Genomic DNA, 15,695 nt, shown 5'->3' with positions numbered 1-15,695 from the left:
ACGCTATATATATATATATATATATATATATATATATATATATATATATATATATATATATATATATATATATATATATATATATATAATCGTGGACGGGTTAGCTTCGTGTTATCTTTACTTTCTGGTGAGATTTTCTAAAACATGTGCCGACGCATTTTAGCTGTCATTGGTTCCGCGTACTGACATTGTTTCCTCCGGAGCTATATCGGGCGGACAATAACAGGAGAGCATACAGCAGTGCAGCAGTGACCCACAGTATCCACCTTCTAGTGTCTCGTTTAGTTTAACAATTATATTTTCTCTACTGTAACCTACAATGTAAGTTTGTTTCACTGTAACCTCACACTGTATTTAGTTTAAGACAAGTCAACTTAAATACAAATAGTTTGTAACTTAAGCTAGAGTTAGCAGCAGAGTTTATTTGTGGCTATTAACTACAGTAATATTAATAATATTATAGTAATATTATAGTATATAATATATAGTATTGTGTATATATATATATATATATATATATATATATATATATATATATATATATATATATATATATATATATATATAGTAATATAGTCATATTAATGCCGATACAGCTGCACTGCAGCTTCTCGTTAATGGGCTACATGCAAAGATATTGGGGGGTTTTCATACACTGGTTAATTTTGATCGTTTGGGCTATTTCGCTCCCATAACATGTCTTATTTCAGGCAAAGAAAACACATGTATGTGTTTATTTTACGGACGTCTATTTGCGTTCGTAGATTTTTCCAAATTCAGTAAAAGTCAGCATTAGATAATGCCTCATTTGCACATTTAAACTTAAAATATAATATATATATTTTTTTTAACCCTATTCACCTGTTATGTCTTGCAGAATGTATGGATTTTACAATACATTTGAAGGCCTTTTTCTCATACTCTTAGTCAGACATTTCCACTTAAGTAGCACATACATTCCAATGTACAGATTTCTGTTCCAGAAATGTATGCACATTAACACAGATAATTAAATAAGATAATGCCTCATTTGTTAATTTAAGCATAACATTTCAGAAAACTTGTAACATATTTTTTTTCTTTATGTGCTTAATCAACTGGTTGTATCTGTTCGTTAAATGTTTTTTATGAACTTTTATCATTATCTGTTTTAAATTCAAGTTTTTACTTTTATTGGCATTCTATCTGTTTCATATGAGATTATTTCTGCTGTATATGAGTTTACCTCTTATATTTGCATCTTTCATATATGTGGTTGTAGTGGTTCTTAAATTTGACCTGCTTATTACTCTCATCCACATGTTACTTAATTATATTTGAACTTATACATTTTATTTTGCACTTCACCTCCATTTGTTTATGTATGGGCTCAGTTGATATATGTGCTCTAATGTTCTAAAAGGTAATTCTGCAGCACACAAACTAAAGCTAAAAGGGACCCAGCTCTCTGACACATGAACATCTCAGTCTTTGTGCAGCTGGTTCACTCTAACACAAAAGGAATGCCTGTTGCAGCAAATCAGTCCTCCTTTGTGAAAAAGCCATTGACAAAACATTGTGTGTGTTTTTATTTGTGTGTTCAGGGGTGACATTTTCTGAGGGAAAAAAAGATAATGTAAATCTGACCTCAGAGAAAAACAATGCTGCCAGCCAAGCTGTCCAGCCACTTAACTCTGAATACCCTGAGGAGGATTCATCGTGGATCTTCTTATTCCTGTCTCTACCCCCTGTCGAACATCTTCCTTCACACGGAAGGACGGAGGACGACAGTTGCGAGTCTCCTCTCAGATTCCAGTGCGTTGAGAAGAGTGTTTTACAGCCAGAGTGCTATCCGCCCGTCACTCAGACTACGTGAAACACAGCAATATGGGAGAAGATCCTTTAGTTTATCAGCTGCTACAATTGTGAGTTCAGCACCAGCGCCTGTCCAGCCATACCTCCGATTGATGAGGCTGGACAAACCCATTGGTTAGTGCATTCATTTATTTATCTCTGTACTTTTATATGATATTTTTATAGAGAGATTGATACTGTGTATGGACATAATATAAATATTACTTTCAAAAAGCAATTTGGGGATTGGTTCAGCAATATTTTTAGTGCAGATGCTTGGAATATTGTCAAATCTGCATTTTTGGGATCTTGTTTTTTAGTAATTCACACAGTTGTGTAATAACCAACTTTATAAGAATATAATAGTGACCTAAAGCAAATAATAACTTGATTTTCAGTTCAATTTTCAAAGAAGGTTTCCAAAAGTTCATATTAAAGGTGGTATTTGCTATCAAATATATTTCTCTTCAAATATTATTGCATCCTTGAACTTAAAGTGTGATGTTCTGTGTATCACTGCAAATCAACTAAATGTAAGATATTTTTACTCCCGTCACTCTACGTATGCAGCTTGGAGTTTCACCAAAAGGTTATGCACCCTTAAAAGATATATGAAAAACATAAATGTCCACTCCAAGGTCTAATTGAAGTAGAGTAACAACTATTAATTTGATGAGTCAATTTATTGATAAATCAATCGACAGAAAAATGTAATCGTTTCAGTCAGTTTAAGGAACCTTCAGCATTAAATACATAAATAAACTTTATTTGTATAGCACTTTTCAAAACAAAGTTACAAAGTGCTTTACAGAATAAGATACAGTTGTTACAGAGTCAAGATACAAATGGGTAAAATGAAAGTGATACTAAAAGTGGTAAATGAGGAATAAAAAGTAGACAAACAAACAATTCACTGTAATAAAAATAGATGCTAATCTCTTGATCAGTTCACTTGAGTGATGGTGTGTCTGTTTTGTAGGGACATGGCTGCTCTACCTCCCCAGTACATGGAGCATTGCTCTGGCTGCCGACCCCGGATGCCTCCCACATCTGGGCATGCTCACCCTGTTTGGTGCGGGTGCTCTGCTCATGAGAGGAGCAGGCTGCACCATCAATGACATGTGGGATAAAGACTTTGATAAAAAGGTATATAAAACTAATATATAGCCATTCATACATTAGCTGAGAGTAACAGGTGACATTTGGTCAAACCTTCTTATTTTATGCTTTGCCCTTTCAACTCCATTTTTAATCAACAACAAAAAAATCGAATTTTCTGTCGTTTTTAATGATGTTTTCTTTGATAACTATAAATACTGTGTTTACAAAGTCATAATAGCCAATAAGATGCTGTTAATGGGATGTACCTGTGCCTTATACTTATATGCATTGTCACTCACATAGTCCCAGCCAATAACACCCCACTTATTCCTATATTATTATATATTTTATAGCAAAAAGTATACGTTCCTAACAGGATTTCTGCGCTGACTCTAAGTGATGATGTTTTTGTGTAGGTCTCCAGGACGGCCACACGACCCATTGCGTCGGGAGAGATTTCTCAGATGCAGGCACTCGTCTTCTTAGGAGGACAGCTTTCTCTGGCACTTGGGGTTCTCTTGTGTCTGAACTATTACAGGTACCCAGTGATCCTTATGTTTTCATTAGATCTGTTTAGTGATCAGTTAAACTCTTGTTTTAAGACATACTTAATAACTTTAAACATCAATCACCAGATGCCTTTTTATAGATGTGTCACTTGCAGTGTGTTCATGTACAAGAGCAAGGAATGTTTGTTAGGATGCAGACAAAAAATGTTGTTAATGAATGTAATGGCTTCACAGAGTTTGACTTACAGTTTTAATAATGCTCTTCACAGCATAGCTTTGGGTGCTGCCTCATTATCGCTTGTCATCTCCTACCCGCTGATGAAGAGGATCACTTATTGGCCGCAGTTTGTGTTGGGTATGTATGGTATAAAATTCCCATGTGGTGTTCTACATCTAAAATACTTCTTCCCATCAGCAAAGCTAAAGTCGGTCTCACGTTCCTTCCGTTACTTCCGTTCAGGCCTCACTTTCAACTGGGGAGCGCTGCTCGGCTGGTCTGCTGTCAAGGGCTTCTGTGATTGGTCCGTATGCCTCCCGCTGTATTTCTCAGGAGTGATGTGGACGCTGATATATGACACAATATATGCACATCAGGTGAAATATGCAGTTCTGATTTATGTTTTCTATAAAGCAGTTATTTGACCTGAAAATTCCCAAGCGCTCACATTTAGTAGAGAAGCCTCATCACTCATGTTTAAAGGGACAGTTAACCCCAAGATCAAAAATACATATTTTTCCTCTGGCCTGTAATAATATTTATCAATCTAGATTGTTTTGGTGTGATTTGCCGAGTGTCTGAGATATCGGCCGTAGAGATATTTGCCTTCTCTCCAATATAATGGAACTAGATGCACTCGGCTTGTGCTGCTCAAAGCGCCAAAAAAAGACATTTGAAAAAAACTCGACAGAAATCATGACCCAGTTACTCAAGATGATCCACAGACCTTGTTGTGAGCGGTTACATATAGGAACTATTTTCTTTCTATGGTATCACTCAGGAGAAGGAAGTGTGCATATATATATATATACCGCCAACACATTGATTAACAGCACTACAGGTTTGATTTTAGGCTGAACAGTCCCTTTAAACCAGGGGTGTCAAACTCATTTTAGTTCAGGGGCCACATACAGCACAATTTGATCTCAAGTGGGCCGGACCAGTAACATCAGAGCATAATAACCTATAAATAATGTCAACTCCAAATGTTCCCCTTCGTTTTAGTGCAAAAAAAAGTACATTCTGAAAATGTTCAAATTTAATTAATGTTTTTACAAAACATTATGAACCTGACATTCTTAAGAAAAAAACGTACAATTTCAACAATATTGTGCCTCAGTTTATCATTTACACACAGGGTATCTACAAAGGCACAAAACATTTTGGCATCTGGAACAGTATTTTACTTTATGATCAAAACAACACATTTTTACACTTTGCAAAGTCATCTCGCGGGCTGGATTGGACCCTCTGGCGGGCCGGTTTTGGCCCCCGGGCCGCATGTTTGACACCCCTGCTTTAAACCATAGGTTCACTTTTCTTTTTTCTTTTACCACGTACCATTGACTCCAGTCACTCTGGAATGCAACATCATCTTAATGTCTCACTTTTTAAAGTAGGATAATATTTATTTAGACTGGGCTCCCTGTCTTTGATAACCAGGATAAAGAGGATGACGTCAAGGTTGGAGTCAAATCTACTGCGCTGAGGTTCCAGGAGCAAACCAAACCTTGGCTGAGTGGCTTCACGGTGGCCATGATGTCAGGCCTGGTTGTAGCTGGAGTCAATGCTGAACAGACTCTCCCTTACTATGCTGTTCTGTCCACAGTGGCCCTTCACCTAACGCATCAGGTGAGGAACATGGAGTTGTACAATGTAGTCTGAAAGCTTGCCACCAAAAGTGTTGAGTTTAGTATGGAGTATCATGAGTGAATGTGTAAGTTAACACGATAAAACATTTTTTAAAGTCAGTAACAGGTTTTTAGTTATTATTCTAACAGAACATAGGCCTCAAACATGAGTTTTCCATAAGAATGTTACGATACGTTGTGATATTTTATTCTCCTCTCTTTCAGATTTACACATTGGACATTCACAGACCAGAGGACTGCTGGAAGAAATTTGTGTCAAACCGAAACCTTGGATTGTTGTTATTTTTAGGCATTGTTGTCGGCAATTTGTGGAAAGAAAGAAAAGAGACTTTGCTGCAAAATGAGGAAACAGTCAGATAAGTGAGATAAGCAGAACAAATTACATGTTTTATTACATTAACAATACGTCACAACGTTGTACAGTATATAAGCTGTGTGATTTTAACCCTCTCAGTAAAGTTATTGAATACTTTTATTTGCTCATCAAACAACATTTACAGATTCAAAATTCACTTTCAGTTGATTATTTTTCGTTGTGGGTTATACATTTCTTCCTTTAGGGGAGTAGATTATTTGCTTTTACAGTTTGAGCATGATATTGTTTCAGTGGCTTAGTTAAGCAAAGTGTATCCATACAAATGTATTAGTTCAGGTTGGTATCAGTATCAGCAGATACTTGAGGTTGTGGTATTGGACATGAATAAGTGCTATGAGCCATCCCTAAGATAAACATGTATAATATGGGAAATAGTAATGTGTTGGTATTGTAGCTCAATACACCTCAAAGCTGCATTAAGCAATTGTTACCACTAGGGAGCAGACAAACAGTCCTTATAAAGGATGCTGGCAGTTTAGTTTCTAGGTTGGGTCTTTAGTCTAACTTTCTTCATGAGTCATTGGTTGCCGGTTGATGGAGGCCACTGCCAATTATTTATTGAGTTTTTTCACTCAACCACAGTATCACAGTATATGTGCAGGTTGCACAACCTAAACAATGCGATGAAAAAGGTTGAAAGCGTAAAACAGACCTGCAGCTTTTGGAGCTGCTCGCTCACATGACACGGTTAAATGGCAATATAGAAAATGTCACTTAATGCAGGTTTGAATGACAACAGTGATCTTCAGTGTGTGATAGCAGAGAACAACCCTGAGCCCAAATGTTTAATAATGTTGCTTTTCCCCCTGAAATCCAGTTAATTTTGCAATAGTGGCTGAAACATGAATTTCAGGTACATCCTATTTGAAGAATGCTCAAGACAAGGAATCATTTGAATAACATTACCCATTGCTATGCTGTGAATAATGCAATTTTTACTTAATTTCTCATTTTTTCCTAATTCCACAAAACAGTATTCACAGCAAAATCAACAATAACTCAACACAGTGAGACTCCCTATGTTGAGAGCAACACAAAGTTCATTCCTATATTTAAATGACAGAACAAGCCTGTCGCAGGTATGGGAGTGTGCTCACATCACCACATTACTAAACTGTGTTGAGTTTTAATGAGATAAAGAGCAGCATTATATTAAGAAGTGGAAACAGACCTATGTATGTTATAGATACAAGTCTCAAACCAGATGTATTTCTTAATTCTACTGCTACAACAATACAAGCAACAATCATTTGAGTGTTTATCCAGCTCAAACAAGTGTATATGTTCCTCCATGTTGATGAAAGTTTTGGATGTAAGTAGCCGTGTATATGATAATCTGCCTCCACTGTCGCTGCCCAGGTCCAAATTCCCCAAAAGTGACCTAAATGACAGCCATGCCACCACAGTGAGAAACTAAAGGTCATGAACAACGGGAAGCGTTTGCACCTTATATAAATGAGCCTACGCAGCCATGAGGCTGTTGTGGCGTTCCATCGACGGGCGAACTCAGACATACGGCTCGACGCTTCGATGGTCCAGAAATCTCCATCGGATAATCTGCTCCATTCTGGTGAGTCTCCTGGTGAATTTTCCCAAAAGCCAAACCCAGCTGCGTTATTGAGGCATTCGCTGATCCTCCAGTGAGAATAATATTGGATCCTTAAAACCACCGCCAGACCCCAAACCCACAGGACACCGTAGAGCAGGATAGAGGTGGCGGGATCATATGTGTTATGTTTCAGAAAATGGACAAGATAATACCTTACCCACTGCAGCAATAACACCTGCAACAACTTTAGGAGGACTACTCTCAGTGGATTAGGGGGAGTGTTGAGGCTGATCCCCGACATTAAGGACACAAATCGGCTGTAGGAGTACAAAGGCCCCCCAAGCAGTGTGGTGAAATTTAGGATGTAGCTGATAAGAGGGAGAAGCATCACGCATGCCTTCCTCTTGGATGAAGCATTAAATGTTAGCAGAACTCGCTTCTCCTGGAGGTCCATGGACACCGAGGTGATTCTCTGGGTGAGCAGCATCAACGAGGACACTGCCACAAACAATCTGAAAGTGGAAGACTTGTTAATTTATTTTGAAGCTCTTTCGTCTTTAAGAGGGATCCATGTTTAAGTATCTGTATGCATTTCATGTTTTTACCCAGGGCATAATATCATGCAACAACTTGGGTTCAAAGCTTAACGGTGGAAACAGCTCTTGTTAAACAGACTCACCTTAAGGTCCATTTAGTAGCATCTCTGGAGTGTTTGATCATATCACACTGTTGCAGCTGACAAAACTATCAACATGGATGAGTCCCAGAGGTGCTCAGAATTATGGAAGACAAATGGCAAATGGGCAAAACTGATGAGGACAGTGTGATGTGGTCGAAAGCTCCAGGACAGCTACTTGAGATGAGATTGTTTTGTTCAAAGTCTGTTTGATTCTTAAAGTAAATAAAAAATGTTTTTGTTGGTACGCATTCGCAACTTTCTCCATTCATGCAATATTCCGATTGTTTGTTTCTTCAGAAGGTGGGTATCCACTTTATTAGACTTCCTCTCATTAAGTATATTAATAAGACACATGTGTTGAGACCTAACAGTAGCTCTCTGTGTTGTGTAATATTTTTACAGCTGTGCATCTTAAAGGAGAAGTCGGATGTTATTCCATTTCTTTTGTGGGAAAGAGGGAAATATCCCCTAATGCAACTATATTGGCTCATTGATGTGTTTTTAATAATGTTGTGCAACAATGAAGCCCTATGTCACAGAGGTATGATTTATATCAGGTAATACTTGTTAGTAGTATCTCAGGATCAATATTGTTGATAATAAGAAAAATATAGAATTTTCTTTAAAAAAAGCATACTCCCAAACTGGTTACTTATAATTGATATTGATTGAACTCGCTGGCAAAAGATGAAGGTGTCAGTTTACATATGGCTGAACTGATTCAAGATTAGTACCTGATGCTGACAGGCTCATGCAGGTAGTATTCCCTGTACTGTATAAGCAGGTGCCAGAAGGTTTGCCACAACATCTGGGCACCAAACACCCAGGTGTGGAGGCAGCGGGGATCCACAGAGCACACGAGCAGAATAAACACAAAGGTGGAGGTGAAGAGAAGCGAGCTGTAGATGCCCATCGTGACTGACTGCCAGGACGCATCCTCCAACAGAAACAAAAAGGTGCCTGTAGACAGAAATCCTGGTGACAATTGGCCACTGTTTTGATTATTTATTAAACTTATAGGCCATTTTCTAAGCAAAAATGAAAACATTCTCTGATTTCAGCTTCTCCAATATGAGGATTTGCAATTGTAAACTGAATATCTTTGAGTTTTGGATTGTTGATCGGACAAAACAAGACATTTGATGACATAAATGAGAACTCTGCAAAAAATGCAATGGGTATTTTTCACATTTAATAGACCAAACAATTAGATTATACAGATGAAATGAAAATTATCATAAGTTGCACTTCCTCTTTAGGATTTATGAAGTACATTTATTAAAAGAATATATAAAAAAATATATCTTTACAAAATTACAATATGGTAAATGATTATGAAACATGAACCTAAAAATTCTAAATAATATCCAAATATATGGCCTCACTGAGTATTATTTAAGGCTCTGAGAGTAACTTACTGTAAAATGTAATTTAGTATTTCATAAAAATCAATCAATCGACTTGTAATTACTTACCTGCAGGTCAAGGACAGATATCCCCGTTTAGCAAGAAAATAAAACAAAAATGCGAATGGAAGTGAAAAACATTGATGCATTAGAAACTGATGTCGTTCCCACAACCAGTTCATCAAACCCATATCTGAGTCTGTGGGTGAACATCACAGAAGAACAAAGCCGCTGATAACAGACGTTTGCTGTTGAATGTCCTATTAAAGAGGGGAAATACTTGTTTTACCTGGATGAACTGTCTTTCCATTCCACCTGTGGCATTAAAGCAATAATGTTTACTATTATCTCACAGTACTGATAACACGTTATTCCTTTTGTTGAACGTTATCAGTGCCGTGATATACAGAAGCTTTTTATCAGTCCATATTTTAGTTGCCACAGAGAGAAGTCTGTTTTTTTATTTTCCCAAATCAAACAAATAGCAACTCAGGAAGTCTGTTGTCACGACATTTTTCCATTGTGTGTTCGGTTACAATTTCTAACTAACAGCTTCCTGCTGGCAGAGACGACCAAATGTATCATGAATGTATTCAAATAGTTTCAGGTCTGAGCCTCAGCACTTTTGTCTTATTTCAGTCACCCAGCAATGTTGAATTATAAAAAAAGGAATCAAGTTTTACCTACAAATACCAATATAAAATTCACCTACTTTTGGCAAAACAATGTGGCATATTTATTTCCCTAAAAGTCTGCTGATTGAGTATACATTATTTATCCAGTATTACTCTGTATCGTTAAATGGTGTTCCTGATCTAACGTTGCACAAGAGATATATCTGACCTCTTTTGACCCTTCCTTGAAAAAAAGCAGAACATTTAAAAAGTATTTTAGGATGCATTTACCTGTGATACTAACTGGTATTTCTGACTATTTGGATGGTGGCTCAAGCTGAATGACTACGGATGTAATAATACCCCTGACTGATCCCTCTGAATTATTTACAAAAGGGTGCTGTAGAATGTTTTGAGCTGCCCTCATTAAAAAGAAATGTCAAAAGAAGCAGGTATGTTACATATATATTGCACTTTGTTTTGAAAAGTGCTGTATAAAGAAAGATCATTTGTATATTATGTATCATTTGTGAAACGTGTTAAATAGCAGGTGATTCAACGTAAACAAGTCAGAAAGCACTTGAGGTGTGTAATATATCAATTCGTACTGAAACATGTTCGATGTTCTCTAAGTGTAAACATTACTGGCAGCCAGAAGAAACTCCCACCGAGGAAATACATTTCTCCAGAGGTAGCAGTGGCCAATCTTTATAAGAAAAAGGGTGATAACCGAATAAAAGGTTTCTCTTTGTCAGGTCACCTGTCCACCTGACTTATCTGATCTTATTATAATAATAATAACTTCATTTGTATAGCTCTTATCTAAACAAAGTTGCAAAAACAGCGAAAGAAATGAACGAGACAAAAGTCACAAATACCACATCAAAAGAGCTTAAAATATGTTTGAAGCGATGATTTAAATCTCATTACAATGATAAAAAACAATGATAATACAACTGAATTATTAACAGAAGCTAATGTGCAGACTAATTAAAAGCAATTTGATGGATTTACCCCCACTGGGGTGGTCATTCATGTAAGAGATTAAACTCTCTTCGTTATGTATTTAAACAAAGACGAGAAAAAAGAGTCTACAGTGATGCTAGAAGCTTTGTAAAAGGCTGTATGTAGGCACCGCATGCTAATTGCTAATTAGCATTAAACACAATGTAAAGCTCAGGAAGATGCAAGATGCAATGTCAGAGGGTCACCAGTGTGATTACATCAAAGGTTGGTGAGATATTTCACTCAAAACCACAAATGTGAACCTCGTGGTGGTGCTAGGAAAGAAAAGTCAGATTGTCACCAAAGTCATTAAGGTTCAGCTTCTGGGAACCAAAGATGTATGCAAGTCATTCAATAGAGATGTTTCAGTCTGAACCAAAGTAAACGAACCACACTGCTGGCATGGCCTAAAAATAAACCTTCTTCTCATCTGCATATGTGGAAATTAATGTGCGGGTGAACTGGGAACGTCTGGAGGAAGCCCCTGTCCTGGGATCTTTAACTCACACCTCCGGCGGAGCTTTATAGCCATCCCTGTGGAGGTTGGGGGCATTGAACCTGAGTGGGCGATGTTCAAAACCTCTATTGCTGAAGCTGCTGGTGATGAGCTGTGGTCTCAAGGTCTTAGGTGCCTCAAGGGGCGGTAACCCTCGAACACCGTGGTGGACCCCGGTGGTCAGGGAAGCCGTCCGACTGAAGAAGGAGTCCTTCCGGGTTATGTTATCCGGGAGGACTCCGGAAACAGTTGCAGGGTATCGAAGGACTAGAAGGGCGGCAGCTTCTGCCGTGTCAGAGGCAAAGCAGCGGGTGTGGGAGAAGTTCGGAGAAGCTATGGAGAAGGACTTTCGGTCGGCACCAAGGTGCTTCTGGAAAACCATCCGGCACCTCAGGAGGGGGAAGCGAGGAACCATCCAAGCTGTGTACAGCAAGGGTGGGACCCTGCTGACTTCAACTGAGAAGGTTATCGGCCGGTGGAAGGAGCACTTGAGGAACTCCTGAATCCGACTAACACGCCCTCTATGGTTGAGGCAGAGCTGGAAGCTGATGGGGGATCATCGTCAATTTCCCTGATGGAAGTCACTGAGGTAGTCAAACAACTCCACAGTGGCAAAGCCGTAGGGGTTGATGCGATCCGTCCAGAAATGCTGAAGGCTTTGGGTGTTGAGGGGCTGTCTTGGTTGACACGCCTCGTCAACATTGCGTGGAAGTCTGGGACAGTGCCTAGGGGTTGGCAGACCGGGGTGGTGGTTCCCCTATTTAAAAAGGGGGACCAGAGAGTGTGTGCCAACTACAGGGGTATCACACTTCTCAGCCTCCCTGGTAAAGTCTACTCCAAGGTACTGGAAAGGAGGGTTCGGCCGGTAGTCGAACCTCTGATTGAACAGGAACAATGCGGATTCCGTCCTGGTCGTGGAACAACAGACCAACTCTTTACTCTTGCAAGGATCCTGGAGGGGGCCTGGGAGTACGCCCATCCGGTCTACATGTGTTTTGTGGATCTGGAGAAGGCGTATGACCGGGAACCCCGGGTGATACTGTGGGAGGTGCTGCGGGAGTATGGGGTGAGGGGGTCACTTTTGAGGGCCATCCAATCCCTGTACGCCCAAAGCGAGAGTTGTGTCCGGATACTCGGCAGTAAGTCGGACTCGTTTCCCGTGAATGTTGGCCTCCGCCAGGGCTGCGCTTTATCACCAATCCTGTTCGTGATTTTCATGGATAGGATATCGAGGCGTAGTCGTGGAGGAGAGGGGTTGCAGTTCGGTGACCTGAGGATCTCATCGCTGCTCTTTGCAGATGATGTGGTCCTTATGGCATCATCGGTCTGTGATCCTTCAACAGTCACTGGATCGGTTCGCAGCCGAGTGTGCAGCGGTTGGGATGAGGATCAGCACCTCCAAATCTGAGGCCATGGCTCTCAGCAGGAAACCGGTGGATTGCCTACTCCGGGTAGGGAATGAGCCATTACCCCAAGTGAAGGAGTTCAAGTACCTCGGGGTCTTGTTCGCGAGTGAGGGGACAATGGAGCGAGAGATTGGCCAGAGAATCGGAGCAGCGGGGGCGGTATTACAGTCACTTTACCGCACCGTTGTGACGAAAAGAGAGCTGAGCCAGAAGGCAAAGCTCTCAATATACCGGTCGATCTTCGTTCCTACCCTCACCTATGGTCATGAAGGCTGGGTCATGACCGAAAGAACGAGATCACGGGTACAAGGGGCCGAAATGGGTTTTCTCAGACGGGTGGCTGGCGTCTCCCTTAGAGATAGGGTGAGAAGCTCAGCCATCCGTGAGAGACTCGGAGTAGAGCCGCTGCTCCTTTACGTTGAAAGGAGCCAGTTGAGGTGGTTCGGGCATCTAGTAAGGATGCCACCTGGGCGCCTCCCTAGGGAGGTGTTCCAGGCACGTCCAGCTGGGAGGAGACCCCGGGGAAGACCCAGGACTCGGTGGAGAGATTATATCTCCTCACTGGCCTGGGAACGCCTCAGGATCCCCCAGTCGGAGCTGGAGGATGTGGCCCGGAGAAGGGAAGATTGGGGTTCCTTACTGGAGCTGCTGCCCCCTGCGACCCGATCCCGGATAAGCGGTAGACGATGGATGGATGGATGGATTGTAGCAGCAGTGTGTTACTTATTGACACTTTTCTGCATCCGTGTCATCTTCAAGTATAGTTTTCAAGAAGTTCGGTCTATTTTTACCATCTTTTTGTTTTACTCCGTACTTGTTCTTATTTCTGTCCTTATGTTCTTATGTGCTGCAGTGACAAAGTGTCTATGTTTCCTCTAATGTAATAGACTGTAGCCCAACATTAACCTCAAATATGTCCCTCAAACTACAGAGACAGTTTATGTTTGCATGTATCTGTGTCTCATTGCCCCATTATTTTCAATGCTGGCTTAACTTCTGCTATAAAACTAGTTGCTACTCGACTTAAGTTACAAACTCTATTAATATGACAAATATATTATTTAACCTTTTTGGACATATTGCGTTTACAAACGGATTACTATTACTACCCTAAATGTCTACCAACGGCTAGAAATCGGATGAGGTTGTCGATAGTATATCAGTTTGATCCTCTACTAACCAAAAAACATAGCTTTTAGTAGAGTGCATTTTAGATTTTGTTGATCAGCAGGAGGCCATTGTGGACATAATCAGCTAGCAGAATTGCTAGCACAGTTGCATCTAATTAATGCAACAGTATTGCATTATTAGATGTCAAACATCATGTGTCCAATGTCCTCGTCTTACGATAACTTAAATTTGATTAAGTAAAGCTCTTATTTAATTTAATTAAAAGTTCTGACTGAACATGACTGACAACAAGAGAAATCCAGTCTTAACCTGGTTTCTCAAGCTAACCGGCAAGCTGCTTTTTTAATTATTAATTCCCCTTTTCAGGCAGAGTATGTTTTCCTCCACACTGAAGAAACAGAAACATACAGGACTGTCTCAGAAAATTAGAATATTGTGATAAAGTTCTTTATTTTCTGTAATGCAATTAAAAAAACAAAAATGTCATGCATTCTGGATTCATTACAAATCAACTGAAATATTGCAAGCCTTTTATTATTTTAATATTGCTGATTATGGCTTACAGCTTAAGAAAACTCAAATATCCTATCTCTAAATATTAGAATATCATGAAAAAGTATACTAGTAGGGTGTTCAACGAATCACTTGAATCGTCTAATTAACTCGAAACACCTGCAAGGGTTTCCTGAGCCTTGAAAAACACTCAGCTTGGTTCAGTAAACTAAATCACAAGTATGGGGAAGACTGCTGATCTGACTGCTGTCCAGAGGACCATCATTGACACCCTCCATCAGGAGGGTAAGACACAAAAAGAAATTTCTCAAAGAGCAAGCTGTGCACAGAGTGCAGTTTCAAAGCACATCCACAAAAAGTCTGTTGGAAGGGGGAAATGTGGCAGGAAACGCTGCACAACCAAGAGAGATGACCGCAGCCTTAACAGCATTGTGAAGAAGAGTCGCTTCCAGAATTTGGGGGAGCTTCAAAGACAGTGGACTGAAGCTGGAGTCCAGGTATCAAAAGCCACTGTTCACAGACGTGTTCCGGGAAATGGGCTACAATAGCCGTATTCCCATGGTCAAGCCACTTCTGAACTCAAGACAACGGAAGAAGCGTCTGACTTGGGCTATGGAAAAGAAGCACTGGACAGTTGCAGAGTGGTCCAAAGTCCTCTTTTCAGACGAAAGCAAGTTTTGTATTTCATTTGGAAGTCAAGGCGCCAGAGTCTGGAGAAAGGCTGGAGAGGAGCAAAATCCAAGTTGCTTGAAATCCAGTGTGAAGTTCCCACAGTCAGCGATGGTTTGGGGAGCCATGTCAGCTGCTGGTGTTGGTCCACTGTGTTTCATCAAGCCCAGAGTAAATGCAGCTGTGTACCAAGAGATTTTAGAGCACTACATGCTTCCGTCTGCTGAAAAGCTCTATGGAGATGAGGAATTAATTTTCCAGCATGATCTGGCACCTGCCCACAGTGCCAAAACCACCAGTAACTGGTGTACTGACCATGGCATTACTGTCCTCGATTGGCCTGCCAATTCCCCTGACCTGAACCCCATAGAGAATATGTGGGGTATTGTGAAGAAGAAGCTGAAAGACACCAGACCCAACAATGCTAATGAGCTAAAGGCCGCTATTGAAGCATCCTGGGCATCCATAACACCTCAGCAATGCCACAGGCTGATTGCCTCCATGCCACGCCGCATTGATGCAGTAATCCGTGCAAAAGG

The 15,695-nt window shown here is 40.2% G+C and overlaps 2 protein-coding genes across 2 annotated transcripts; one reads left to right on the top strand and one right to left on the bottom strand.

The window, feature by feature from the left end:
• The first annotated feature begins 183 nt into the window (after positions 1–183).
• On the top strand, positions 184–5,784 carry coq2 (coenzyme Q2 4-hydroxybenzoate polyprenyltransferase). Its single transcript, XM_029439104.1, has 8 exons — positions 184–321; positions 1,584–1,968; positions 2,813–2,979; positions 3,351–3,472; positions 3,713–3,798; positions 3,904–4,037; positions 5,104–5,292; positions 5,517–5,784. Exons 2-8 carry the CDS (start codon positions 1,641–1,643, stop codon positions 5,670–5,672), a joined length of 1,182 nt encoding a protein of 393 aa, XP_029294964.1. The 5' UTR covers positions 184–321; positions 1,584–1,640; the 3' UTR covers positions 5,673–5,784.
• Positions 5,785–6,797: 1,013 nt separating this feature from the next.
• Positions 6,798–8,829, bottom strand: mboat4 (membrane bound O-acyltransferase domain containing 4). Its single transcript, XM_029440338.1, has 2 exons — positions 8,651–8,829; positions 6,798–7,749 (listed from the first exon to the last, which is right to left on the bottom strand). The coding sequence occupies exons 1-2, from the start codon at positions 8,827–8,829 to the stop codon at positions 6,798–6,800; spliced, it is 1,131 nt and encodes a 376-aa protein (XP_029296198.1).
• Positions 8,830–15,695: the final 6,866 nt, after the last annotated feature.

The sequence above is a fragment of the Cottoperca gobio genome, chromosome 9, assembly GCF_900634415.1.
Source record: "Cottoperca gobio chromosome 9, fCotGob3.1, whole genome shotgun sequence".
Lineage (NCBI taxonomy): Eukaryota > Metazoa > Chordata > Actinopteri > Perciformes > Bovichtidae > Cottoperca > Cottoperca gobio.
Note: the sequence above shows the minus strand (reverse complement) of the source record. Positions and strands in the feature narration are given on the sequence as shown.